At 43.0% G+C, this 25,204-nt stretch overlaps 1 protein-coding gene and 1 long non-coding RNA gene across 4 annotated transcripts in view; one reads left to right on the plus strand and one right to left on the minus strand.

Annotated features, from left to right (window-relative positions):
* Wasf2 (WASP family member 2) overlaps nucleotides 1-25,204 on the plus strand; it is a 77,176-nt gene that overhangs the window by 36,892 nt on the left and 15,080 nt on the right. For 2 of the 3 annotated variants that reach the window (XM_070037526.1, XM_070037527.1), the window contains exons 2-4: nucleotides 12,381-12,556; nucleotides 24,116-24,250; nucleotides 24,772-24,925. In XM_070037526.1, the coding sequence (XP_069893627.1) occupies nucleotides 12,424-12,556; nucleotides 24,116-24,250; nucleotides 24,772-24,925 (422 nt within the window). In that variant the 5' untranslated portion in view covers nucleotides 12,381-12,423. Of the gene's footprint in view, nucleotides 1-11,008; nucleotides 11,072-12,380; nucleotides 12,557-24,115; nucleotides 24,251-24,771; nucleotides 24,926-25,204 lie in introns of those variants that run through there. The other variant, XM_070037528.1, reaches the window with a different exon arrangement.
* LOC138838238 (uncharacterized) lies at nucleotides 13,062-25,198 on the minus strand. The gene is made up of 3 exons (XR_011375574.1): nucleotides 25,087-25,198; nucleotides 14,165-14,268; nucleotides 13,062-13,214 (listed from the first exon to the last, which is right to left on the minus strand). It is a non-coding gene; the product is annotated as an uncharacterized lncRNA (long non-coding RNA).

A 25,204-nucleotide genomic window follows, 5' to 3' on the forward strand; every position in this document is an offset into this window, starting at 1 on the left:
CTGTGTGAGGCCCTAGATTAAATTCTCAGTACTGGAAAGAACAAGAAACAAGAAACTTATTGATCTGGGTATTTAGAACACATGCCTAGGTTTGGCTTCTTCCCCATTACTTGGAGAGGAATTCCCTTCCCTTTTTTTTTTTTTTTTTTGGTGCTGGTCCTTGGGCTGAACTCAGGGCCTGGACACTGTCCCTGAGCTTTGTTGTTCAAGGCTACTGCTCTACTTGAGCCACAGCTTCACTTCTAGCCTTTTTTGAAGCTTAATTAGAGAAAAGATCCTCATGGACTTTGCTGCTCAGCCTGGCTTCAAACTGCAATCCTGAGATCTCAGCCTCCTGAATAGCTAGGATTACAGGTGTGAGCCATTGGCACCTGGCTCCTTCCTTTCATGTTGTGACAAGGTTTTGCTATATAAGTCCAGGCTGGCCTGCAGTTACTTCCTCCTGCCTCAGCCTCCTTAGTTAGTTTTGGGGATCACACTCCATGAGGAATGCATTTGGTATTTGTTTTATCTCACATTTTAGGAACCACCAATCAGAGATTATTCTCTTTTTATTGTTGGCAATAATTAAGCAAGGAAACATTGAATATGAAATATACTTTATTGGGGCTTGTGTGAGTTGAATGTTTTCAAATGATTTGCTGAGGTCTGTGACTTTAGTGGGTAGGTGTTGGCTTTAGGGCAGTTTTTTTTTTTTATGTTATATTCCTATGTGACTTTAATGTTCAATTGATGACTGTGGCTGAAAGAAATCTAGTGCCTGTAAATGTTCAGAATAAGAGTTCCCCATTTATGAACAAAGTACTCATAATCTATATTTACTTAACCAAGGTAAAAGAAAGCCCATTTAGGTAATGGGTAGCTTGAAGTATTTCAGATCATACTGTTGTAATGAGTATTACTAGAAAATGACTTTAGATTGGGAAAGTAAAAATGAATTTCATATTTGTATCTGAAAACCATCAACGACAGCATTGTGGATTCTATAGAATTTAAGTGGATCAATAATAGGAAATTGGGCGAAGATGTAGATAAAAGATGTGTATATATGGGCTGGGATGGATAGATGGATGGATAGATAGATTGATAGATAGATTGATTGATTGATTGAACTGGTCTTGAATTCTGGGCCTGGCACTAGCTATCCTGCAGCTCCTTTTTTTGTTGCTTAGGCTAGCATTCTACCAGTTGAGCCACAGTGCCACTTCTGGCTTTTTCTGTGATTGATTGGAGATCAGAGTCTCACAGACTTTTCTGCTTGGGCTGGCTTTGAACCACAACCCTCAGGTCTCAGCCTCTTGAGCAGTAGCTAGGATTACAGGTGTGAGCCACCCATGCCCAGCTCAATACATGAAATATTTTAATCTGGTCACCAGTGAGTCATGCCTGTAATCCTAGCTACCCAGGAGGTTGAGATATGACAATCAGGGTTTGAAGCCATCTAGGGTCAGAAATGTCTGAGACTTTTATCTCCAGTTAACTGCCAAAAAGTCAGAAGTGGATCTGTGACTCAAGTGAGAGTACCAGCCTTGAGCAAAAAAGCTAAGGGACAGTGGCCCCACCCTGAGTTAAAGCCCCAGAACTAGTGTGAGTGGGGCACACACAGAAGAAAGAAAAAAAAAGGAAGAAAAGAAATATTTTATAGGAGTAAACTTTTTTTCAGAGTTGAGATTACTTTACAAACAAAATGTCAGTTTCATATAGCATATCTGGAGCTTTTTCTTAGTCTACATAATGGCTGAACAATAGAGCATATCTGAAATTGTATCCCAAGTTAACAGTCATCATTAGACTAAGAACTAGAGTTCAGGTTTCCAACTTGTGGTTTAAATGTATTTTCTTTTGGATAAATAGATGGATTTTATCAAAAAGCCTAATTTTGGTCACTTATGGTAAAGAATAGTATGGAAAAGTTGATACCAGAAAAAGCCAATTTTGAAGGTGAAAGTGATGTAATCAGTGCAAAGCTATGATTAAAGCCTGAAGAGTAATAAAGGAAAGAACAAAAGATGAAATCACCCTGAAAGATAATGGAAAGTTCAGGGACTACCAGGTGTGAATGAATGGACCTTGAGAAATGTTCAGTGCACTCAAGGAGTCAAGGAATAAGATACCGAAGTTTGGAAATCCTGTTTCCTGTGTTACTATTCCGAAACTGGGTAAGACAAGAATGTCCCTTACTTTGATTGCATATAAGCCAGAGCTGGGCTTAGTGTCATTCCTTTATAAAATCAGAAATTTCTCCTGATTTTAGGTTATTAGTAAGTTGGGGATTTTTGTGTTGTTGCTATTCTCACTGTCTCATGCTATCTGTCCACCCCAGGAGTTCCATTTCTGTCCTGTTAGCTTTGTTGCACATTGTCTTAGTGATCTCAGCTGATTTGTTAATAATTTCTTGTGTTTGCACAAAGTGGTTGTATTTGTCAGTTTAGTTTCACCTTGTATTTTAACAGGAAGTAGAGGAGTTTTTAACAGGAAATGGATGGGTACTCAATTCTATAATGAAGCATTCTTTCGTAGATGCTGCACAGTAGCAAGACTGCTATGTTGAACAATAAAATCAAACAGTGTCAACTTAGATTACAGGAAGACTGTGTGTTATCTGTCATTTTAAAGTCAATTGATAGGGAGTGAATTTGATCAGAGTACGTTACATGCATAAAAACAGCACATGCATGAAACCCCTTTGTACAGTTAATATGCATTTTCAGTAAAAATTTTTGAATGCGGGCCAGGAGTAATGATTTAAATCTGTAATTTTTTGCCACTCAGGAGTTGGAGATCTAACTGGATCCCTGTGTAAGGCTAGCCAGCAGAGAGGGAGAGAGGCTAGAAAGACTCATGTAAATAGCTGGGCATTGTGGTACATATCTGTCCACTCAGCTACCTGATCTTGTCAACCCCAGGCAAAAATGTAAACTCTATCCGAAAACCTTACAGGAAGGAAGGCTGGAGGTGTAGTTCAAGTAGGAGAGGCCTGAGTTTTTTGTTTTCTGCGTTTTTTTTTGTCAGTTGTGGGGCTTGAATTCTGGGCCTGGGAGCTGTCCCTCAGCTATTCAGCTCAAGGCTAATGCTCTACCACTTGAGCAACAGTGCCACATTTGGTTTTCTGGTGGTTTATTGGAGATAAGAGTCTCATGGACTTTCCTGCCTGGGCTGGCTTTGAATAGCAATCCTCAGATCTCAGCCTCCAGTGTAGCTAAGATTACAGGCATGAGCCACCAGTGCCCAGTTTAGGCCCTGAGTTTAAACCCCAGCACTAACCAAAGAGAAAAATAATCTGTTTATTTAGCTATTTACTTGTTAAACAGTACTGGGGTTTAAACTCTGAGTTTAACTGCTCTGCCATTTGATCCATGCTGCAGCTCATCTTTTTACTGGTTATTTTGAAGATGCAATTTTGAAGATTTTTCTGCTTGGGCTGGCTTCAAATGGAAATCCTGCAGATCCCAGCCTCCTATGCAGCTCCGATTATAGATGTGAGCTGCCAGTGGCTTGCTTTTTTTACTTACTTATTTAGTTATTCATTTTTTTTTAGACAAGGTCTCATTGTGTAGCCCAAACTAGCCTCAAACTCATGATCCTCCTGACTTATTTTCCCAGTGTTGGGATTACAGATATTCACCATCGTGCCAGGCCCTTTAATCCCAGATAATAGCTGTTTATTATCAACCTCTGTTGGAATGCATACTTTTAAGTAGAAAGATATTTACCTCTTGCAAGAGGAAACTACAAAGTAAACTTTTTATATATGTCCTTTCAAAATATTGTTAATTGTACAACAGTGGGAAGTGCTGAAGTGAAAGCAGAAGTCCTAATTGCCACAAATACAACATCCTCACATGGTCTCATCCCCTGTTACTGCTGGTCAGCATTTTGAGGGTATGTTTCAAAGAGGAACTGCGTTTAGAAGCATTTCTATTGTATGATAGTTACTGCTGTAGCTCATTGATACTTGGTGTTTGGGATGTGACACATAGAAATCTACAGGTATTGTCAGTGACTATGGTTCTCAGTGCAGCATTTGCTTATTTGTCATAAATAGTTATAATAAATATCATTGCCAGAATGAGCAGTCATCTGTCTTTTGTCCTGGTAATAGCAAAGGTTCAGAGTACGAGGTAAGGATGAGTGCCTCCTTCCTCCTTCCCCACCCCCCCTACTTGGCAAGGGTTGTGGGAGTCAAAAAGTAGTCAATCTCCCTTTGACTTTACATTGACCACATGTGGCATGTGAATATTAAATGGTAACTTCCAGTCTGCAGACTTAACAATCTCATTGTTGGAGGGGGCCCTGAGAGAGGTTCTTATCCAGTTTCCTTTTCAAAATATAAATCCCAACATGGCACCGACATGCAGTGCAGAGCTGGGAATCCACCTAGCATGGACCAGGCAGGGGTTCTGCCACTGACCTACACTCTGTGTTCTAGTCCCAGCACTTCTTAAACTCTAGGAATTTTTTTTCCTTCAACATGGCCGGTTATGCAGAGGCTGGGGAATCTCATAACTATCTAAAGAGAACTCGTGCCAGGTGCTGTTATCCTAGCTATTCTGGAGGCCAAGATCTGAGGATCACAGTTCAAAGCCAGTCTAGGCAGGAAAGTCTTAAAGTCCCTGAGACTCTTGTCTCCAGTTAACCAGCAAAAAGCTTTAAGTGGAGCTGTGGCTCCAGTGGTAGAGTGCCCAGGGGACAGCACCCAGGCCCTGAGTTCATGCATCAGGATTGGCACTAAAAAAGAAAAAAGAGAGAGAACCCCATTCTGCTTTAGGACAGCTCTAATTTAAAAGGAACTAAATATTCCCCATGACTTATTTTCTTTTCTTCATTTTTTTTGTCGGTTGTGGGGCTTGAACTCTGGGCCTGGGCGCTTTCCCTGTGCTTTCAGCTCAAGGCGAGTGCTCTACCGCTTGAGCCACGGCACCACTTCTGATTTTCTAGGAGTTTGTTGGCGATAAGAGTCTCAGGCTCAAAGCCCAGGCTGGCTTTGAACCGTGGTTCTCAAATCCCAGCCTCCTGAGTAGCTAGGATTACAGGCGTGAGCCACCAGCGCCCGGCTTATTTTCTTGATAGTTCTAATTCAATTCCTCTCCCCTATAACATCTCCTAAGGAAAGATCTCAAATCTTCAAAATAGCAAATATTACTATAATATATAGTTTCCCTAATCAAAGACATTTACTGGGATTGGAGACCTGGCTTAGTTGGTAGAATGATAGCCAATCAGCGAAAGTGTCAGGTATCCAGTTCAAATCCCAGTCTTAGACCTAAAAAATGACCTTTGCTGATTCTATAAAAACAGTGTTCTACTCTTTTTATATGCCTATAACTCTGTGTGTGTGTGTGTGTGTGTGTGTGTGTTTGTGGGACATGCAAGCACACATTCATGTGCATAAGTGCTGAAGATTGAACGTAGGACCTTGTTTATGCTAGGCAAGTGTTCTGTTGCTATATCCTTATCCATCATAATTTTTTTTTCCACCTAGGAACCACTACTTTCTTTTTTTTTTTTTTTTTTTTTTTTGTCAGTCATGGGACTTGAACTCTGGGCCTGGGCACTTTCCCTGTGCTTTCAGCTCAAGGCAAATGCTCTACCGCTTGAGCCACAGCATCACTTCTGGTTTTCTAGTGGTTTATTCGAGGTAAGAGTCTCATGGACTTTCCTGCCCGGGCTGTCTTTGAACCGAGATCCTCAGCCTCCTGAGTAGCTAGGATTTCAGGCATGAGCCACTGGCGCCCGGCTACCACTACATTCTTGATTCTCTTCATTGTTCATTTTTGTCACAAGCATTAGCAGTTGGCACTTTTTTTTTTTTTTTTTTTTGGTTGCGTAGGGCTTGAACTCTGGGCCCGGACTCTCTCCTTGAGCTTATCAGCTTGAGGCTAGTGCTACATCACTGGAGCCACGGGGCCACTTCTGGTTTTCTGTTGGTTAATTAGATATAAGAGTCTCTCGGCCTTTCCTACATAGGCTAGCTTTGAACTGTGATCCTCAGATCTCAGCCTCCTGAGTAGCTAGGATTACAGATATGAGCCACCAGTGCCCAGCTGCATGCATTTTTTTTCTCCCCTGGTTGTGGGGCTTGAACTCTGGGTCTGGGAGCTGTCCCTCAGCTCTTCAGCTCAAGGCTAGCGTTCTACCCCTTGAGCCACAGCGCCACTTCCATTTTTTTCTACTTATGTGGTGGTAAGGAATGGAATCTAGGGTCTCATGCATGTGAGGCAAACACTCTACCACCAAGCCAGCTTCCCAGCCCTGCATGGCACTTTTAATAAGGAGGCATACATTAAAAAGAACAACAACAAAAAAAAACAACCCAAAAACACTTTGTGAATATAACTATACAAAGCTTTAAGGAGAGAAGCAGGTGGGTCTGAAGGGCTGGAACTCTCCTACAGCCTACCTGGACTTCTTGGTTCGTATGTGCTAGCTGTGATGCAATGAACCTTTCTAGTTCTGTTCTCCCACTGAGCCTGTTAAGTATTCTAGTTGGCCTTTTCCTGCCACAATATGACTTCCACCTTTATGTTAGAATTATTTGTCTAAAATGCAAATTTGACTCTATACTTCCTTAATTCAGTGACCCCTCAGCACCCAGTGTTCCACAGTTTTTCAGTGAAGTGAATGCATCTGGTCTTGGAGAATCCTTTCTTAACTAGTTTCCTTAGAGAATGAAGCTATGATGCCATTCAGCACCTAAATTGTGTGTAGTGTATTAGCTTTTCTCCATCGAATTTAGAATGGTGCTAGTTACATAAATTGACAATACAGTTACTCTAATCATTTCCTTTGTTCTGTTTGTTGGTCAGATGAAGAACCCAGTTAGGAAGGAATTAGAAAAGAGAGAATCTGTTTTTAGAAGGTCCAGGAGTGATTTCAGGGGGAAAACCCATCAGATTTCAGTCAAGTCTAGGATTTTATGTGAATGTTCCATTCTACTGCATTATTCTTCTATGGTTAAAACTATTTTTATTTATTTATTTGTTTGTATGTTTGCTAATCCTGGGGCTTGAACTCAGAGCCTGGGCACTGTCCTTGAACTTTTTATTTTTAATCTATCCACTTGAGCTACTGCTCCACTACTGCTGGTGGTTAATTGGAGATATGAATCGCACAGACTTTCTTGCCTAGGCTGGCTTTGAATCATGATCCTCAGATCTCAGCCTCCTGAGTAGCTAGGATTACAAGCATGAGCCAGTAGTGCTCAGCTAAAACTGTTTTAAATATTTTTCAATGATAGCCAGACATGGTTGGTACTCCTTTAATCTTAGCACTATGAAGACTGAGGCAAGAGGATTAGAAGTCCTAATTTTTATTTTTTCAATCAGTGGAGTTGAATTGATTCTCCAGGAAGCTTTACTTATTTTCACTGGAACTACAAAAACCACCATATCTTTAAACTCTGCAGAGGGCTTTTTTTTTTTTTTTTTTTGGTCTCAGACTTTTCCTGTCCAGGCTAGCTTCAAACTGTGAGTCTCAGATCTCAGCCTCCTGAGTAAAGTAGCTGGAATTACAGGCATGAGCCACCTGTGCCCAGTTACAGAGTGCTTTTTGTTATTTTTTTTATTAATTACTTTTTTAATTAGTTGTGTTTGGAGACAGTATCTCACTAAATTGCCCAGACTGATCCTGATTCCCAATCTGGATTCTCCTGCCTTGGCCTCTTGAGTGCTAAGTTTATAGGCAAATGCTACCATGTTTGGCCTGAGGGCATTTTATATATGTCATATTATTTGGAAAATTGCCCACGATCACACAGTCAGAATCAAGGCACTAACCCACATGCATCTCAGCTCCACAATGCATGCATTTTCTAACACAGCTTGAAATTAAATTGAGAGAGTTCAGAGGATGGAAATATTTTTGTCATTTCTAAGTTTATCTTTATTGGAATGTAGGACTTTTTTCTTGGTCAAATTACTATTGTAACCGTAATTTTTTGGAGGGGTATTTTCTTTTTTTGGTACTGGGAATAGAACCCAGGACATTGTACTTGCTAGGTAAGCACTTTGCTACTGAGCTACATCCCAGCCCAAGTTACCATTATAGTTCAAATCATGTGTAATTGCCTATCTGTTGTTCAGAAGATAAAACAAACCTGCTCAGACTTTGAATATTCTAACTCCATGTCGCGGTGTGAACCACAATGCTAGTTTGTTAGTTAGTTTTTATTTATTTATTTATTTTTGTCGGTCGTGGAGCCTGAACTGTGGGCCTGGGCACTGTCCCTTAGCTCTTCCAGCTCAAGGCTAGTGCTCTACCACTTGAGCCACAGCTCTACTTCTGGCTTTTTCTGCTTATGTGGTGCTGAGGAATTGAACCCAGGGCCTCATGCATGCAAGGCAAGCACTCTACCTACCACTGAGCCACCTTCCCAGCCCCCCTAGTTTATTTTTTGAGATGGGGTCTTATTAATAAATCAGAAAAAGGCATACTTAATCCGTAACTTCCTGGCCAAGGCACTAAATTTATTACCAGAAATTTAGGACAACTAATTGACCTTTTGTCTGGCAAGAGAAGGATTCAGGCAAGACAAGTGAGCATAGTAAAGGTAATAGGAAAAATTTTTGGAAGAGAAATCAGACAGAAGTAGAGCAACATGCATAGTCATACCAAGGAAGATGGCATCTCAGCCCATCTCAGCCATCTCACCTTGCTCTTCACAGAGCTTGACCTTGTGTGAGAGTTGGAGTCCTTGAAGATGGCTCTGTGTGTGTGTGTCTGTGTCTGTCTGTGTCTGTGTCTGTTTGTGTCTGTCTGTCTATGTGTTTGTACCGCACTCAGGGCCTGGGTACTGTCCCTGAGCTTTTTTTGCTCAAGCCTGGTGCTCTACCACTTGAACCACACTCTACTTTCAACTTTTTTTTTTTTTGGTCCGGTCATGGGGCCTGCACTCTGGGCCTGGGCGCTGTCCCTCAGCTCTTCAGCTCAAGGCTAGTGCTCTACCACTTGAGCCACAGCGCCACTTCCGGCTTTTTTCTTTTTGCTTATGTGGTGCTGAGGAATCGAACCCAGGGCTTTGAGCATGCAAGGTGAGTGCTCTACCACTGAGCCACCTTCCCAGCCCCTACTTTCAACTTTTTAATGGTTAGTTGGAGATAGGAGTCTCACAGACTTGCCTGTTTTTCTGCCTGAGCTGACTTCAGACTGTAATCTTCAGATCTCAGTCTCCTGAGTAGCTAGGATTATAGGTGTGAGGCACCAATATTGGGCAAAAATGGCCTTTTCATTTTTGGGCTTCCTTTTTGTTTCCTATAAGAATGTTATGTCCGTATTTTCTTATTTTTTGTCGTGTGTGTGTGTGTGGGGGGGAGGGAGCTTGAACTCAGGGCCTGGATATTATCACTGAGCTCTTTTTGCTCAAGGCTTGCTAGCTTTCTACCATTTTGAGCCACAGCACTACTTCTGGTTTTCTGGTGATTAATTGGAGGTAAGAGTCTCTTGGACTTTCCTGTCCTGGCTGGCTTTGAACCGAAGTCCTTACTTCCTCATTCTTTTGTAGTCTCCTGCCCCTATTTCATTGTCAAGAAGGTTTTAGTTTATCGTTTATCCTACCACCTGCAAGTTCTATAGACTATAATTCCCTGATTGGCTGCTTTTCTAACTTTTTTGGCAAGGCTGGTGCTCTCAATTTTGCCAAGTCCTGGTGCTCCCTGTTTCCAAGTAGCTAGGTTTACTAGCATGAGCCACTACACCCAGCCTCATTTTTAAAGTACCTTCCAAATAGTTTTGGGAGTTGACTTTTTTGACAAGAGGAAACATCTTGTTATTAAAATTTAGTTTTAAGGAAACACCGTGCAAATGATAGGAATTAATTTTGCTTGTGTCTGCTAACCCAAGGTCCTGGAAATACATAAATGCTAAAAGTACCAGGATATTAGCATTTACTTCTCTGCTCCTAAGATAACAAGTATCTAGCCATCTGGGATCTCAGTTCCCACTAAATGTCCAGAAGGAAAGTCTGGAATGCCCTGACTGGTCACATTGAACACAGAATTTCAACGTGGTCTGGCTCCTGTACTTCCTTTAAGAAGGTAGAATGGTACTTAGAAGGATGAAGCCATAGTGACCCTCTCCAGACATTCCTACAGTATCTTGCAGGCCTATTTCTCTTAAACACACACACACACACACACACACACACACACACACACACACACACACACACACACACACACACACACACACACACACACACACACACACACACACACACACACACACACACACACACACACACACACACACACCTTGAAATTTGAGGGTATTAAGGGCATCCTAAAGATGTGTACAAAGCCTTTCCTCTTCTATATTCTTCTAACTGATAACTCTTTTTGTTGTTGTTGGTGGTGGTGGTGGTCGTCGTCGTCGTGGGGGCTGAACTCTGGGCCTGGGCTCTGTCCCTCAGCTCTTCAGCTCAAGGCTAGCACTCTACCACTTGAGCCACAGTGCCACTTCTGGCTTTTTTCTGCTTATGTAGTGCTAAGGAATTGAACCCAGGGTCTCATGCATGCAAGGCAAGCACTCTACCACTGAGCCAACTTCCTAACCCCTGATAACTTTTTATAATAAGTGAAAGAAGAAAAGTGTAAAACTGGAAAGTCTGGAGTTTAGACTTAAAAACCTGTTGAGTCAAAGGAGGAACTTAGTAGAGAAATGGAATAGAGGTCATTTCCTAAGACAGTAGGCAAGTATTCAGGAAACACCTCTGCACCCCAAAGATAGGCACAGCTGCCACACAGTAACTATTAAAGGGAGGCTCACATTTGCAAGCAAACAGCTGATTCTCTTGGTTCTTGGGCTGTTGCTGTTGGTGACAGGAAATCTTGTTCCCCAAGCTGCTGGCTTCCTGTTTTATTTTTACTGGAGCAGATCAGAGTGTCCATAACTTGGAGCAGTCTGTTCCAAAGGGCTCTTCTCCCTCTTTGAGCCCAAAGCACTTCTTTTTTCTTTTCTTTTGGTCAGACAATATATTGTTGGTTCCCAAATTGTTGGATCTATGATGATTAGTTGGGTTTAGGCATTTTGTATGCACAGTCAACTTTGATGGTGAGCTGGTATTTTAAGATTTGATGTAAGTAAACCTCTTTGTTTTGTTTTTAGTTAAATGTGTATTACTGGGTGCTTAGATAAGTTACCTTTTATGTCTTGTCTTTTTGTTTGAAATGAATTTTCTCATTTCATCACAGTCTGTGCACATAGGACCAGACCAGTCAGTGTGCCATTTTGTTGAAATTAAAACCTCTTCCTCAACTGGTAAAATTAAGCATTTGGTAATCTAAATCTGAAACAATGGCTCAGCATAGCCTGAAGTGCTGGGGGATTTCCTAGGGAAAGGGGCTCAGCTGCCAGGGTAAGACACAGTAACTGGCAGGTTTCCGGATCTGCTCCAGACACTTCCTGCTGTCTTTGGCCCAGGTGTATTGAACAGGGTGGGAGGGAGAAAGGAGCCTGAGTGGGAAGGGAACTGCTAGGTAGATGAGAAAAGACCAGGAAAGCTTAGCACAGCACACTCAGTATCAGATTGGACCTATTGAGCATAGTTAGTTTTCCTTGATATTCTTTCATTGTATCAATTTACAGACTAAACTTTGGTAGTGTTAATAGATGCTGGCAGCTAGCAGTTAGTCATGCAGTACAATTATCCACCCAGGAAGAACTGGAGAAGTCATGTACAGATGTAGATCACCAGAATCACTGTTGGCAGCTTGATTTCATTGTAGAAATTATTAGATGAGAAGAGATTTTTAATCCTTACAGTTGGTGGTCTAGAGTCTATTTGTCTTGGTTATAGGGTTACAGATACACCAAGGATAGGTTCTTTACCATCCAAGGCCTGCTGAATGGACTGTTCTGTGACCACGCCTCCTTGCCTCTGGGGACTGTTGTTGGCTGGAGCAGTAGTTGTCACTTGAAGTTTTTGCACTGCCTGTGTACCTTAGCCAGCAATTACTAGTTTAGGTTGTCTAAACTTCCATAGCAAGTATTTTAGCAGCAAACCTGGAAATGATTGAGGGGCTTAAAAAAAAAAAAGAAAAAGAGAGTAAAGATTTTTTTTTTTTTTTTTTGGAAAGCTGTTGTAAAGCTATGCACAATGTTACACCTTTATAAGGTCAGCATTTGAGAGACCCAGACAGGAAGATTGCAAGTTGTTGGCCAGTTTGGACAAGCTCTTGTCATAAAAACAAAAAGGAAGAAAGAAAGACAGGAAGGAGGGAGAGAGAAGCAGGGAAAAATGGAAGAAGGAAAGAAAAGAAGAAAAGAAAAGCTGTTTTAGATCAGCCAGCTTAAAAAAAAAAAAACCACCAAAAACAAAAGACACACAGCCCTAGTGTGCCTGGAATTTGTGGTTGAGTAATACTTTCCTGTTATTTCTTTTTTAGGTTGTTTTTCATCATTTAGAACATTGCCTGAAGCAGGTCCACCATGCCGTTAGTAACGAGGAACATCGAGCCAAGGCACCTGTGCCGTCAGACGTTGCCTAGCGTTAGAAGCAACGAGCTGGAATGCGTGACCAACATCACCCTGGCAAATGTCATCCGACAGCTGGGCAGCCTGAGTGAGTGCCTCCGAGAGCCTGTGCTTTGCCCTCAGGGGTCGTTGGTGCTCTTTATTTAGTTTTCCTTCTCCTTCCATGTTCCTATTCCTCCTCCATCTGCCTTCCCTAGGTAATGTGAACATGTAGCCCATCCCCCTTCCCAGAGAGCCTCCTTTTTTGGTACCGAGTCTTCCCCTCTACCCTTTCTTCATTTACCTCCACCCCTGTAGGTTTCTTCTACCTTCCCCTCCACCTGCTTCAAAAGAAATCTGTGGGAAGGGTGGCAGGAAGAGCTGCAGTGAAAGCTGCAGATGGAATGACAGAGCAGAATTCTCTGTGTAAAGTGGGAGGTTCCCAGAGCAGTGTCTTGGGTTGGAGAATGTGCCTGTAATTACATGAGCTGTTCCATGCAGCCTGACTCTGTGGAAGTCTCAAATGTGCCAGTAGCCTTTATCTACCCAACACCCTCCCCACTTTGTTCCCAGAAAGAAGGGACGCAAACATGTACTCAGATACTCTGGTGGACTTCTCTACTGTGGTACACATTTAATTGTGCAGCAGGCCTCCAGGTCTAAGTTCAGGGTACAGATTACTTCTGTAGTCTCAGGGGCATTGGGAGTTTTGCAAGCTTCAGGAACACACAATGACACAGATGGTAGCTGGAGCCTTCCTTTCTTCTCTAGAAGGGAGAAGAGGGTTAACCCAGTATTTTCTGGAGATGAGGGAAATCCAGCTTAACTACCACATTTTTAATTGGCATCAGTGATGAGACTGCACTGAGTGGGGCACATGCATGTGGTTTGGGTTTTATTCATTCTGAATTATGATGCCATTTGTTGGAAGCTGAGTATGTATAGGAAGGGCAGATGCTGGACTGGCTCTACATTTGTCTACTGCCACCCCAGCTCCCATAAGCACCTCTGACAAAATGCCGTCCTAGTGATCTTCCTTAGCAAAGGCATCTAGGTGTGAATTATTTCAGACATTCACCCCTCCTATCACATCCCAGCCCTTAGTAAAAGTAGTGGAATATCAAGAAAGCCTGCATTCCCCCAGATAGTAATAGGCCCTGTCTTTAAAATAGGAGCCCAAGGAGCCAGAGCTGTGTAAGCTTTGCGAGCATATGATGTATGGAGTCCAAAGTTCCTATGCCTGCACCTAGCTCAGGGACCATCTCAGTTGATCCAGGGCTTAGGGAAACCTGGAAGGGGCGTCACAAAGAAAAGAAACCCTGCCAGTGCCTGTCTTATACAAAGGAACATTGACAGCAGCGCAAAGGCAGTGCAGCTGACAGTGAAGCACATGAAAGCTGCAGAGAGCCGAACTGCTTCTTAAAAGCATCATTTCTGCTTCTGTCACCCAGAGAAGGCCAAATGGCTGGAAGTCAATCACACACTGCTTCCTTCTTCATAGGACAAAGAACATGTAGCTAATGATGGTTCTTATTCCCACCCAGCAGGAGTTAGGCTCCTCTGAGGTGCTTTTCTAGAATAGTGTTGATGGATGCCATTGTGGATTCTCCCACTTGAGACCAGACCATTCCTCTCTTCAGGAAGCTGATCTCAGCGTGGGCCAGGGAGAGCTTTTGCCTAAGGAACAAGATTTCCTGACAGTATGAAGCTGACTGACCTTTTATCCATCCAGTAAACATGTAATGGGCGTATTTCCTGTGCTGGATACTGAGAAGATACAGGATGAGAAGAAATGGTCTCTGCCTTCCAGGAGCTCATTATCTACCAAGGGAGAAAGAAATAAATAATTCTTGAGGAGACAATGGGGAGAGGGTGTGAAGGGAACTTACATTTGTTGATTGCCTGCTTTGTGCCAAGTTTTTACGGGATCTTGACATGATCTCATTTAGTCTTCTCAATAATCCTATGGTAGTAGGAAATGCTATTCCTACTTTTCACGTGAAAAAATGAAAGCTCAGAACTATGAAGTAACATTCCTAAAGAGATAACAGCCAATATTGGTTTATCTGATTCATCTATCCATCTATCTATTTAAATTTTTTTAGTATTGGGACTTAAGTCCTGACACTTGTACATACACCTTTTTTTTTTTTTTTTTTTGGTCGGTCGTGGGCTTGAACTCTGGGTCTGGGCACTGTCCCTCAGCTCTTCAGCTCAAGGCGAGCGCTCTACCACTTGAGCTACAGCGCCACTTCCGGTTTTCTGGTGGTTTATTGGAGATAGGAGTCTCACGGTCTCTCCTGCCCCGGCTGGCTTTGAACCGTGATCCTCAGATCTCAGCCTCCTGAGTAGCTAGGATTACAGGCGTGAGCCACCAGCGCCCGGCTTGTACATACACCTTAAGGACATACTCTCCCACCCATATCCCAGACCCTAAAAATGAATAGTTAAACTTCGCTAATAATTTATTTGTCAGGGGAGGGGGCATAGTAGGATTTGAACTCAGGACCTTGTGCTAGGCAAGCACTATAGCATCACACCCTCAGCTCTTTTTATTTATTTTTGTCAGTCATGGAGCTTGAACTCAGGGCCTGGGCACTGTCCCTGAGCTTTCTCTGCTCAAGTAACACTCTACCACTTCTAGTTTTCTGGTGGTTAATTAGAGATAAGAGTCTCATTGTCTTTCCTGCCCAAGCTGTCTTCAAACCACGATCCTCAGATCTCAGCCTCCTGAGTAACTAGGATTACAGGCGTGAGCCAGTGACGCCTGGCCTACCCTCAGCTCTTTTCTTTTTATTCTTTTTTTGTTCGGTTGTGGGGCTTGAACTCTGGGCCTGGGTGCTGTCCATGAGCTCTTCACCTCAAGGTGCTCTACCACTTGAGCCCCAGTGCCACTTGGGTTTTCTGGTGGTTAATTGGAGATAAGAGTCATGGACTTTCCTGCCCTGGCTGGCTTTGAACCGTTATCCTCAGATCTCGGCCTTCTTAGTAGCTAGGATTACAGGCTTGAGCCTCCTGCATCCAGCTGGTTTTTGTTGTTGTTGTTGTTTGTTGTTTGTTTTTTGCCTGGGACTGATTTCTTTGCCCTGTCTCTCACTTTGTCTCCCAGCAGCGCCCTGTTTTAGGGGCACTGTTGATATTCACCTAAACTATCTTTAATTTATAATTTGTGACAGTCTTTTTTTTTTTTTTTTTTTTTTGGGTCCAGTCACGGGCCTGAACTCAGGGCCTGGGCGCTGTCCCTCAGCTCTTCAGCTCAAGGCTAGCACTCTGCCACTTGAGCCACAGCACCACTTCCGGCTTTTTTTTTTTCTGCTTATGTGGTGCTGAGGAATCGAATCCAGGGCCTTATGCATTCAAGGCAAGTGCTCTACCACTGAGCCACCTTCCCAGCCCTCACTTTTTACTTTTGTAGTTCCCCATTTAAAAAAATTTAGAGCTGGCGCCTATGGCTTACACCTGCAATCCTAGCTACTCAGGAGGCTGAGATCTGAAGATCAGGATTCAAAGCCAGCTGGAGCAGGAAAGTCCTTGAGACTCTTATATCCAATAAACCACCAGAAAACCATAAGTGGTGCTTTGGCTAAGAGGTAGAGCCCTGGCCTTGAGCTAAATAGCTCAGAGACAGCTTCCAGGCCCTGAATTTAAGCCCTACAACTGACACCTGCGTCCCCCTCTCCCCCTCCCCCCCAATTGAATCGTCTATTAACTTTTATTTTGTGTGTGTGTGTGCTACTCTTATTTGGCTTGTTTTTGCTTCTAGCTAGCACTATACCACTTGAGATACACCTCCAGTCCCAGCCTTTTGCTGTTTTATTTTGGTTGATTGGCTTGAACTCAGGGCCTGGATGCTGCCCTTGCAGTTTTTCACGCAAGGGGAGCACTCTACCACTGTGAGCCACAGTGCCACTTCCAGTTTTCTAGTGGTTAATTGTAAATAAGAGTCTCATGGACTTTGCTGCCCAGGCTGGCTCTGAACCATGATCTTCTGAGCTCAGCCTCTTAAGTAACCGATAACAGGCATGAAGCACTTGCTCCTGGCCTTAACATGTAATTTTCAAGTTTTTTGTTTTTGTTTGTACTACTAGGGAATAAACTCAGGACTGTTTAGCTACACCCTAGCCAGTCAGTTTTGTTTGTTCATTAACTCATTCTCTAGTTGAATGTGTTATCTTCCTGTCACAGCTTCCTAAGTAGCTGGATTGCAGTTGTGTGCCACCATACCCATCTTATCAAGTGCCACCATTCTCATTTTAATATGCATTTGTAAACTAAGAATATAAATCTTTTTGTCCCCCCTGTTCCACACTATGGAATAATCTTCAGTTCTTTGGCCTGGCATGTAAGACCTGCCTTCCTTTCTCTCTTTTTTTTTTTTGTCAGTCGTGGAGCTTGAACTCTGGGCCCGGGCGCTGTCCTTCAGCTCTTCAGCTCAAGGCGAGCACTCTACCACTTGAGCCACAGCGCCACTTCTGGTTTTCTGGTGGTTTATTGGAGATAGGAGTCTCACAGTCTTTCCTGCCCAGGCTGGCTTTGAACCGTGATCCTCAGATCTCAGACTCCTGAGTAGCTAGGATTACAGGCGTGAGCCACCAGCGCCCGGCCCTTTCTCATTTTTGCAGTTTGTTTTTCCTATTTTATAACCTTTATCATGAGATTTTTTTCTCTTTCTTTCTTTCTTTTCTTTCTTTCTTTCTTTCTTTCTTTTTTTTTTGCCTAGGGCTTGAACTCAGGGCCTGGGCACTGTCTCTGAGTTTGTTTTGCTCAAGACTAGTACTCTACCACTTAAGCCACAGCACCACTTCTGGCTTTTTCTGTTTCTGTAGTATTGAGGAATTGAACCCAGGGCTTCATGTATGTTAGGCAAGCACTCTACCACTAAGCCACATTCTTAGCCCCCAAATTAGCACTCTTTTCTTTTCTTCTCTTTTCTTTTTTTTTTGTTGGTCATGGGGCTTGAACTCTGGTCCTGGGCTCTGTCCTTGAGCTCTTCAGCTCAAAGTTAGCAGTCTACCACTTTAGCCACAGTGTCACTTTTAGTTTTCTGGTGGTTAATTGGAGATAAGAGTCTCACAGATTTCCCTGCCTGGACTGGCTTTGAACCATGATCCTCAAATCTCAGCCTTCCGAGTAGCTAGGATTACAGACATGAGCCATTGGCACCCAGCAGAACTTTTTTTTTTTTTTGGGGGGGGGGTCCAATCATGGGGCCTGAACTCTGGGCCTGGACGCTGTCCCTCAGCTCTTCAGCTCAAGGCTAGCACTCTACCACTAGAGCCACAGTGCCACTTCTGGCTTTTTTTCCTGCTTATGTGGTGCTGAGAAATCGAACCCAGGGCCTCATGCATGCAAGGCAAACGCTCTACCACTGAGCCACCTTCCCAGCCCCTAACAGCACTTTCTTATACTAAATTAAAAATTCTTTGAAAGCAAGACTTACATGTTGGCCTTGAACTTCAGTATCTATATAATACCTAGAACCCAGTAGAAGCTCAATAAATGTTTATTGAATGAGTTGTGCCTACATGTTCCGTGTTGTCGATACAGAAAGTAAAGGGGAGGAGGAGATAATTTCTTTGGGAAGGGGAGCACCCATGAGAAAAGGGAAATTAAAGAAAGGCCTCTAAGAAGAGGTTACATTTGAACTAGGGGGGCTAGGAAGGTGGCTCAGTGGTAGAGCACTTGCCTTGCATGCATGAGGCCCTGGGTTCGATTCCTCAGCACCACATAAGCAAAAAGAAAAAAGCCGGAAGTGGTGCTGTGGCTCAAGTGGTAGAGCGCTAGCCTTGAGCTGAAGAGCTGAGGGACAGCACCCAGGCCCAGAGTTCAGGCCCCACGATTGGACCAAAAAAAAAAAAAAAAAGAAAGATAGCTAGGATTTCACTTAGCAAAAGAGAGCTTCAGAAGTGGTTCCTGTGTGCTTCAGACCTTGGCCTTGTGCATTGTACTCTAGATAGAACTGCTTTCTAACCATGAAACTGTGACCATGGAATAGATAAAACAAAGCTAAAAATTCTACAGCCATGGATCCCTTCATGATAACACACTGAATATTCTTATTTTCCCTAAGTCTAGCAAAAATTCCATTTCGCATGTTAGGTTGCCGTGTCAGGAAATACAGGCCCAGTCATCAGCTAGCACTTTCGATCTGTACTGTAGGCCATCCAGGAGGGGTGACAGGGGTCACTGGGAAATCATGCGATGATACTGGCTGTTCATACTGATTGCATTGGGGCAGAAGGACAGACTGCACCATCAGGGCTTTCCAGGACTCCCACTCGGACATCAACAAGAGCAGCTACGTGTTCGTAAAAATCAGTTTTACCTACTCTACATGTAGCATTTCATTTGAAGAGTTTTGCTAAGGGGAAAAAAGACTGAAGACCGCCCTAAAATATTTTTGCCAAATATGGTATCTGTTATGAATATCCTGATGGGTATTGTCTACCTTCGTAATCTGGATGAGTGAAATTTAGCTTTGGTTTTAAGTATTTAGGTGTCATGCCTGTTTTCAGAGGTAATATTTAACATTTGGAGAGTAGGGACTGTTAGGCCAAGTGTAGTCACAGTACTAAAGCACTCCTTCAATAACAGATACTCTACAGGTAGAGATTAGGAGGATTGCAGTTCCGTGCCAGCCTTACAAAAGTGAAAGACTTTTTTTTCCTCTCAACCAATAAACTGATTGTGTTAAGTAGTTTCAGCAGCTGGGGAGGCATAAGTAGGTAGATCACTGCCTAAGACAGCCCAGGCAAAAAATGTAAGACACTATTCAAAAATAAAACAATAAAATGGGCCACTGATGGTTCATGTTACTCAGGAGGTTTAAGATCTTAGGACCGAGGTTTGAAGCCAGCCTAGGCAGGAAACTTCGTGAGAATCTTATCTTCAGTTAACCCCCCAAGAAACCAGAAGTGGCACTGTGGCTCAAAGTGATAGAGCACTAGCCTTGAGCAAAGCTCAGGGACAGTGCTCAGGCCCTGAATGCAAGCTCCGTGACCAACCAAAAAAAAAAAAAAAGAAGTGAGACTGTGACTCACATGGTTGGTAGAGGACTTGCCTAGCAAGCATGAGGCCCTGAGACAGACAGACAGACAGACAGACAGACAGACAGACAGACAGACAGACAGACACACACACACACACACACACACACACACACACAAATAGAGACTATCAAATCACCAATCAGAATTGTAATTAAATTTTCCTTTAAAATTAGTATATTTAGATAACCATGAATTGTTTGCTTATTTGTTTGTTTGAGGTGTGTGGGTGTATGTTTAAGGTACCGAAGCTTGAATTCAGGGCTGGGTGCTATCACTTAGCTTTTTTGCTCAAGGTTAGTGGTCTACCACTTGATCTACACCTCTATTTCCAACCTTTTGCTGGTTAGTTGGAGATAAGAGTCTCATGTATTTATTACTATTTTTAACCAGGTCTGGCTTTGAAACTGGATCTTTATATCTCTGTACCTTCTGAGTACTTAGGATTACAGACATGAGGAACTAGTGCCTAGCTTTTGTTTTTGAGACAAGATCTTTCTGTGTTTCCTAAGCTGCACTTGACTTTATGTGTTCAAGTGATCCACCTCAGTTTACCCCAGTAGCTGGAACTATAGGTATATAGCACCATGCCTGGATTAGTTAAAAGTCTCCTATGTGACTCAACAATATAGTGTTTCGTTCTAACAACTTAGATTTTTAGCTTATTAATTCTTATGATAACTTATTGAGTTAGATATAATTAATTATTATACCCAGTTTACAGATAAGAAACTACATTTGAGAAATTGTGACTTGTAAGGAATGCACAAGTATAAACAGGAAAAGCTGAAATATAAAATCCAGATCTTCTAATTTAAGGTCCACTGTTTCTTTCAGGTACAGTAGTGCAATTCTAAATCTGCTTCAGACCCAAGCTGAGGTTACAGTGGGGAAGCCTTCACCCCACCTCACTACCCGTTTTAAAAAGATCCTGGGGGCTGGGAAGGTGGCTCAGGGGTAGAGCGCTTGCCTTGCATGCTCGAGGCCCTGGGTTCGATTCCTCAGCACCACATAAGAAAAAAGAAAAAAAGCCGGAAGTGGCGCTGTGGCTCAAGTGGTAGAGTGCTAGCCTTGAGCTGAAGAGCTGAGGGACAGCACCCAGGCCCAGAGTTCAGGCCCCACGACCGGACACAACACACACACACACAAAAAAAAAAATCCTGGGCTAGAAGTATGTCTCAGGTAGTAGAGTATCAGCCAAACAAGTAAGCTGAGCAAGCACAAAGTCCTGAGTTCAAACCCCAGTGCTGGGAAAAATAAAACAACCAAACTTATGGTCTTGACAGATTCAAGACCAGCCCCCATCTCCTTGACTAGAGGAATATGATTTTGCCGGGCACTGATGCCTCACGCCTATAATCCTAGCAACTCAGGAGGCCTAGATTTGAGGATCATAGTTTGAAGCTAACCTAGGAATGAAAAAGACTGTCTATAATTAGCCAGTAAAAAACTGGAAGAGAAGGTTCTGCTCAAGTGATAGAATGCCAGCCTAGACTTAAAGCAAGAGTGCCAGCTCTGAGTTCAGCCTCAGTACCAGCACCAAAAAAACAAAAAGCAAGTGAGAGTTTTAAGGCCATGAGTTCAAGCCCCAGTACCAGCACTCTCACACACAAAAGTTTTTAATCTTGGGGCTGGGAAGGTGGCTCAGTGGTAGAGTGCTTGCCTTGTGTGCATGAGGCCCTGGGTTTGATTCCTCTGCACCATATAAACAGAAAAGGCCGGAAGTGGCACTGTGGCTTAAGTGGTAAAGCGCTAGCCTTGGGCTGAAGAGCTGAGGGACAGCACCCAGACCCAGTGTTCAAGACCACGACCGACACCCCCACCCAAAAGAAGTTATTATTAATCTTATTATATGTTAGAGTTCTTTTAAGACCTTATCCCGAAAACCACTCTGCCACACTTAAAAGTTCCCAAGCCAGGCGCCGGTGGCTCATGCCTGTAATCCTAGCTACTAAAGAGGCTGAGATCTGAGGATCGAGGTTCAAAGCCAGCCCAGGCAGGAAAGTCCATGAGACACTTATGTCCAATAAACCACTATAAAAATTGGAAGTGGCACCTATGGCTCAAGCGGTAGAACACTCGCCTTGAGCTGAAGAGCTGAGAGATAGTGCCCAGGCCCAGAATTCAAGCCCCACAAAAGTTACTGTTCCTTGTCACTGCCCCCACATTAAAGAGAAAGAAATCCTGAGTTCTCTTTTGGTGACATGATGATTTTGGATTTTCTTTTCCTCCAGAACAGTTGGATATTTTTGAGCCTGATTTATTTTCCACACATAATGTTACATATTTTATTTTTGATATTGTTGTTGGTCGTGGGTCTGGGCACTGTCCCTGAGCTTTTTCACTCAAGTTAGTGCTCTACCATTTTGAGCCACTGCCCACTTCCAGTTTTCTGGTGATTAATTGGAAATAAGAGTCTCACAGCCTTTTCCTGCCCAGGCTGGCTTTAAACTGAAATTCTCAGATCTCAGTCTCCTGATTAGCTAGGATTATAGGTGTGAGCCACCAGCACCTGGCATATTCTTTACTTTTGCTTCAGATGCAGTTTTCCCTTATGTTGTCTACCATGATGCAATATAGTTTTTATAGAAGCATAACCTTATGGACAGGGATCAGATCAGAACCTTCACCTGCAGTGTATTCATGCAGCTTGTTTGCCAGTTTAATACCTTTGAGCTTTGTGTAAATCCATTCCATATGCAAGGACTAGCTTCTTCCTTTATTAGAACCTCCTTAGTTCACTTTTCCACCAATTCAAAATATGAAGTTGATTGGTGTTATCCTTATTCTCCAGGTTATACTGGAAAGATGAATAGCAGGTCACCCAGAAAGAACAGTTGTAGCCTTTTAGATTAATTTTACCCCCTCAAATATGGACTAAGCAAATATGGACTAAGAAGCTAAAGATAAGAGCTTACTCTAATAAGTATATTCATATGCAACACTTTTTTGTGGGGGGGGTGTCCAGGGCTTGGGGCTTGATTTCAGGGCCTGGATACTGTCCCTGAGCTTTTTTGCTCAAGGCTAGTGCTCTACCACTTGAGCCACACCTTGACTTTTGACTTTTTGGTGGTTAATTGGAGATAAAAAGTCTCATGGACTTTCTTGCCCCAGGCTGGCTTCAAACCATAGACCTCAGAGCTCAGCTTCCTGAGTAACTAGTTATTACCTGTGTGAGCCACAAGCTCCTGGCCACTTTTTATCCTTAGTAAGAGTGCAGAAAGAAAGAAAAGAGGGGGGGGGAGGAAGGGAGGGAGGGAGGGAGAAGGGGAGAAAGGATGCAAATGAACCTTTTGGAGGTTGGAAGTGTGGCTCAGTTCATAGAGCACTAACCAGTGAGTGAAAGGGTCAGGAATGGAGTAGAGTCCCAGTCTTGGACCTTAAAAGAAAAAGTGCCTTGTGGTTTGGAATGACAATATAGAGGTAGTTTCCAATTGCTGTTATGTTTCTTTGGCTGCAAATTCTCCTTGCATTCCAGGGTTGGAAGTACAGAACTCTTCTAAAAAACAAAACATTGTGGGAAAAGACCACTGGTATGTTGTTTTTCCAGGAGGGTTTGAACGTTTTAGCTTTTCACTTTTATCCTGAATGTAGGGTACAAGTGTACCCAAATGTGAGGATTGTAACCTAGAGCAAATACTTTGAAAATTTTTGGTTCTAGAGCATAAACTTTTTTCCTTTAGAAAAAAACATATGTATATATTTCTCATGAGGGATATTGATAAGTTCATAGCCACTAGGGCCACAACTCAATCTTGGTTGTTCAGTGAACTTTTGTGTTTTGAGTACTGGGATTGAATTAGGGAGTAAGCCTTTTAACTACTTTAGCTTTGCCCAGCCCTTTAGTTTGTATTTGGTTTTGAGATCATGCCTTCACCACCTTTGCCCAGGCTGGCCTTAAATTTGAAATCCTCCTGCCCCTGCCTTCTGAGTAGCTAGGATTATAGGTGTGTGTCACTGTGCCTGTGTTTAGTGGACTTTTGAAGCTCCATTGAGGGAGTAGTTTATTATTTACCATATTAATTTCAGATACCTAATAGAACCCCTTAACTCTCAATCTGTTTTCTATACCATTTATAAGGTGCTTTATAGAATAATAATAGCAAGTGACTGAGGACCATGGGCAAACGTGTAGACATCTGTCTGTTCTTTCTGTCAATATTTGGCATTATACCTTCTGGTTTTATTCAGCCTGCTTTGAGGTATAGAACATATGCAGACGCCAAGCTGTGGAGAGAATGTATATCTTAAAGGAGATGTATGTTTGCACATGAGTTTGGATATCTACAAGTATGTGCATGTGTACGTGTGTATGTGTGTGTTTGAGGGATGAGGAACACAATCTCTTTTTTTGCCAGTCCTGGGGCTTGAACTCAGGGCCTGGGCGCTGTCCTTGAGCTTCTTTTGCTCAAGGCTAACACTTTAGCACTTCACTGACAGCACCATTTCCAGCTTTTTCTGTTTATGGGGTACTGAGGAATCGAACCCAGGGCTTCATACATGCTAGGCAAGCATTCTGCCACTAAACCTCATTCCCAGCCTGAAGAATACAGTCTTTAGTAGCTAGTTTTCTTTATGTTACTTCTGTATACAAGTGAACTTGATTCCTTTGCTCTTTCCAGGTAAATATGCAGAGGACATTTTTGGAGAGCTCTTTACTCAGGCAAACACCTTTGCCTGCCGAGTAAGCTCCCTTGCGGAAAGGGTCGACCGACTACAAGTTAAAGTCACTCAGCTGGATCCCAAGGAAGAAGAAGGTAAGGAAGCTGAGCTCAGCATTTGCAGGCTCTGCTGAGCAGTTTCTTAGAATTTTTTTTCCCCTGATGTATAAAAAAGAAGCAAAAGGAGAAATCACCTATAGAGTTGTGCCTTGAAATGACATAAGCCTGGGTGGTGTAAGAAACCTTTTGAGCTCTCCCACACCCCTCCATACTGCCTTTCTCTCAGTCCCCCAGTTCCCTTGTTCTCAAGTTTCCCTTCCCTTGGCCCTATTTTGCTACCATAAAAGTACTTGGAAGATTCTTTCCGCTGAAGGAGAGGCCTGTTAGATCTGGCCACATAGGAAACCTTTGTGTAGCCTCGTGCTGTTCAGTCGTGAAATGGCTGGGCTGCTGACAGCCTCGTGGGGCCTCCCCAGAGGGGGAGGGAAAAAAAAAAACCTGGCTGCAGACAGCCGCAGCCAAGAAATGCAGCAGCTGAGGCTGCTCTGACTGGTGTGACTCAGTGTTTGCTCAAATAGCCTGTCGTCCATTTTCTAACACCTTCCATCTTGTCTCAGTGTCACTACAAGGAATCAACACTCGAAAGGCCTTCAGAAGCTCTACCACTCAAGACCAGAAGCTTTTTGACCGAAACTCACTCCCAGTGCCCGTGTTGGAGACGTACAATACCTGTGACACCCCGCCCCCCCTCAACAATCTTACCCCTTACAGGTAACTGTCCAGCTCTCCTTGTTTGAGGCCTATGGTTAACAACATGAGATTGCTTAAAATATGTAAGGAAGTTGTTTATAGCAGTTTAAAGCTTACTGTCTACCCCAGAGTTGCTTGTGGCAGCAGAAGCTAGGTTTATGCTGTAAACAGTTGTCACTTACTGTTTGGTTGTTGGGCTCCTAAAATTCATAGTGAGTGTAATACATATTGAAGGTTTGCTCTACCATTACAAGCTGCAGAGTTTAATTTGGTAAAAGCCAGGTCTGTCTTGGATTCCAT

This window comes from Dipodomys merriami, unplaced genomic scaffold, assembly GCF_024711535.1.
Source record: "Dipodomys merriami isolate MVZ:Mamm:240054 unplaced genomic scaffold, mDipMer1.0.p SCAF_28, whole genome shotgun sequence".
NCBI classification, from domain to species: Eukaryota; Metazoa; Chordata; class Mammalia; order Rodentia; family Heteromyidae; genus Dipodomys; species Dipodomys merriami.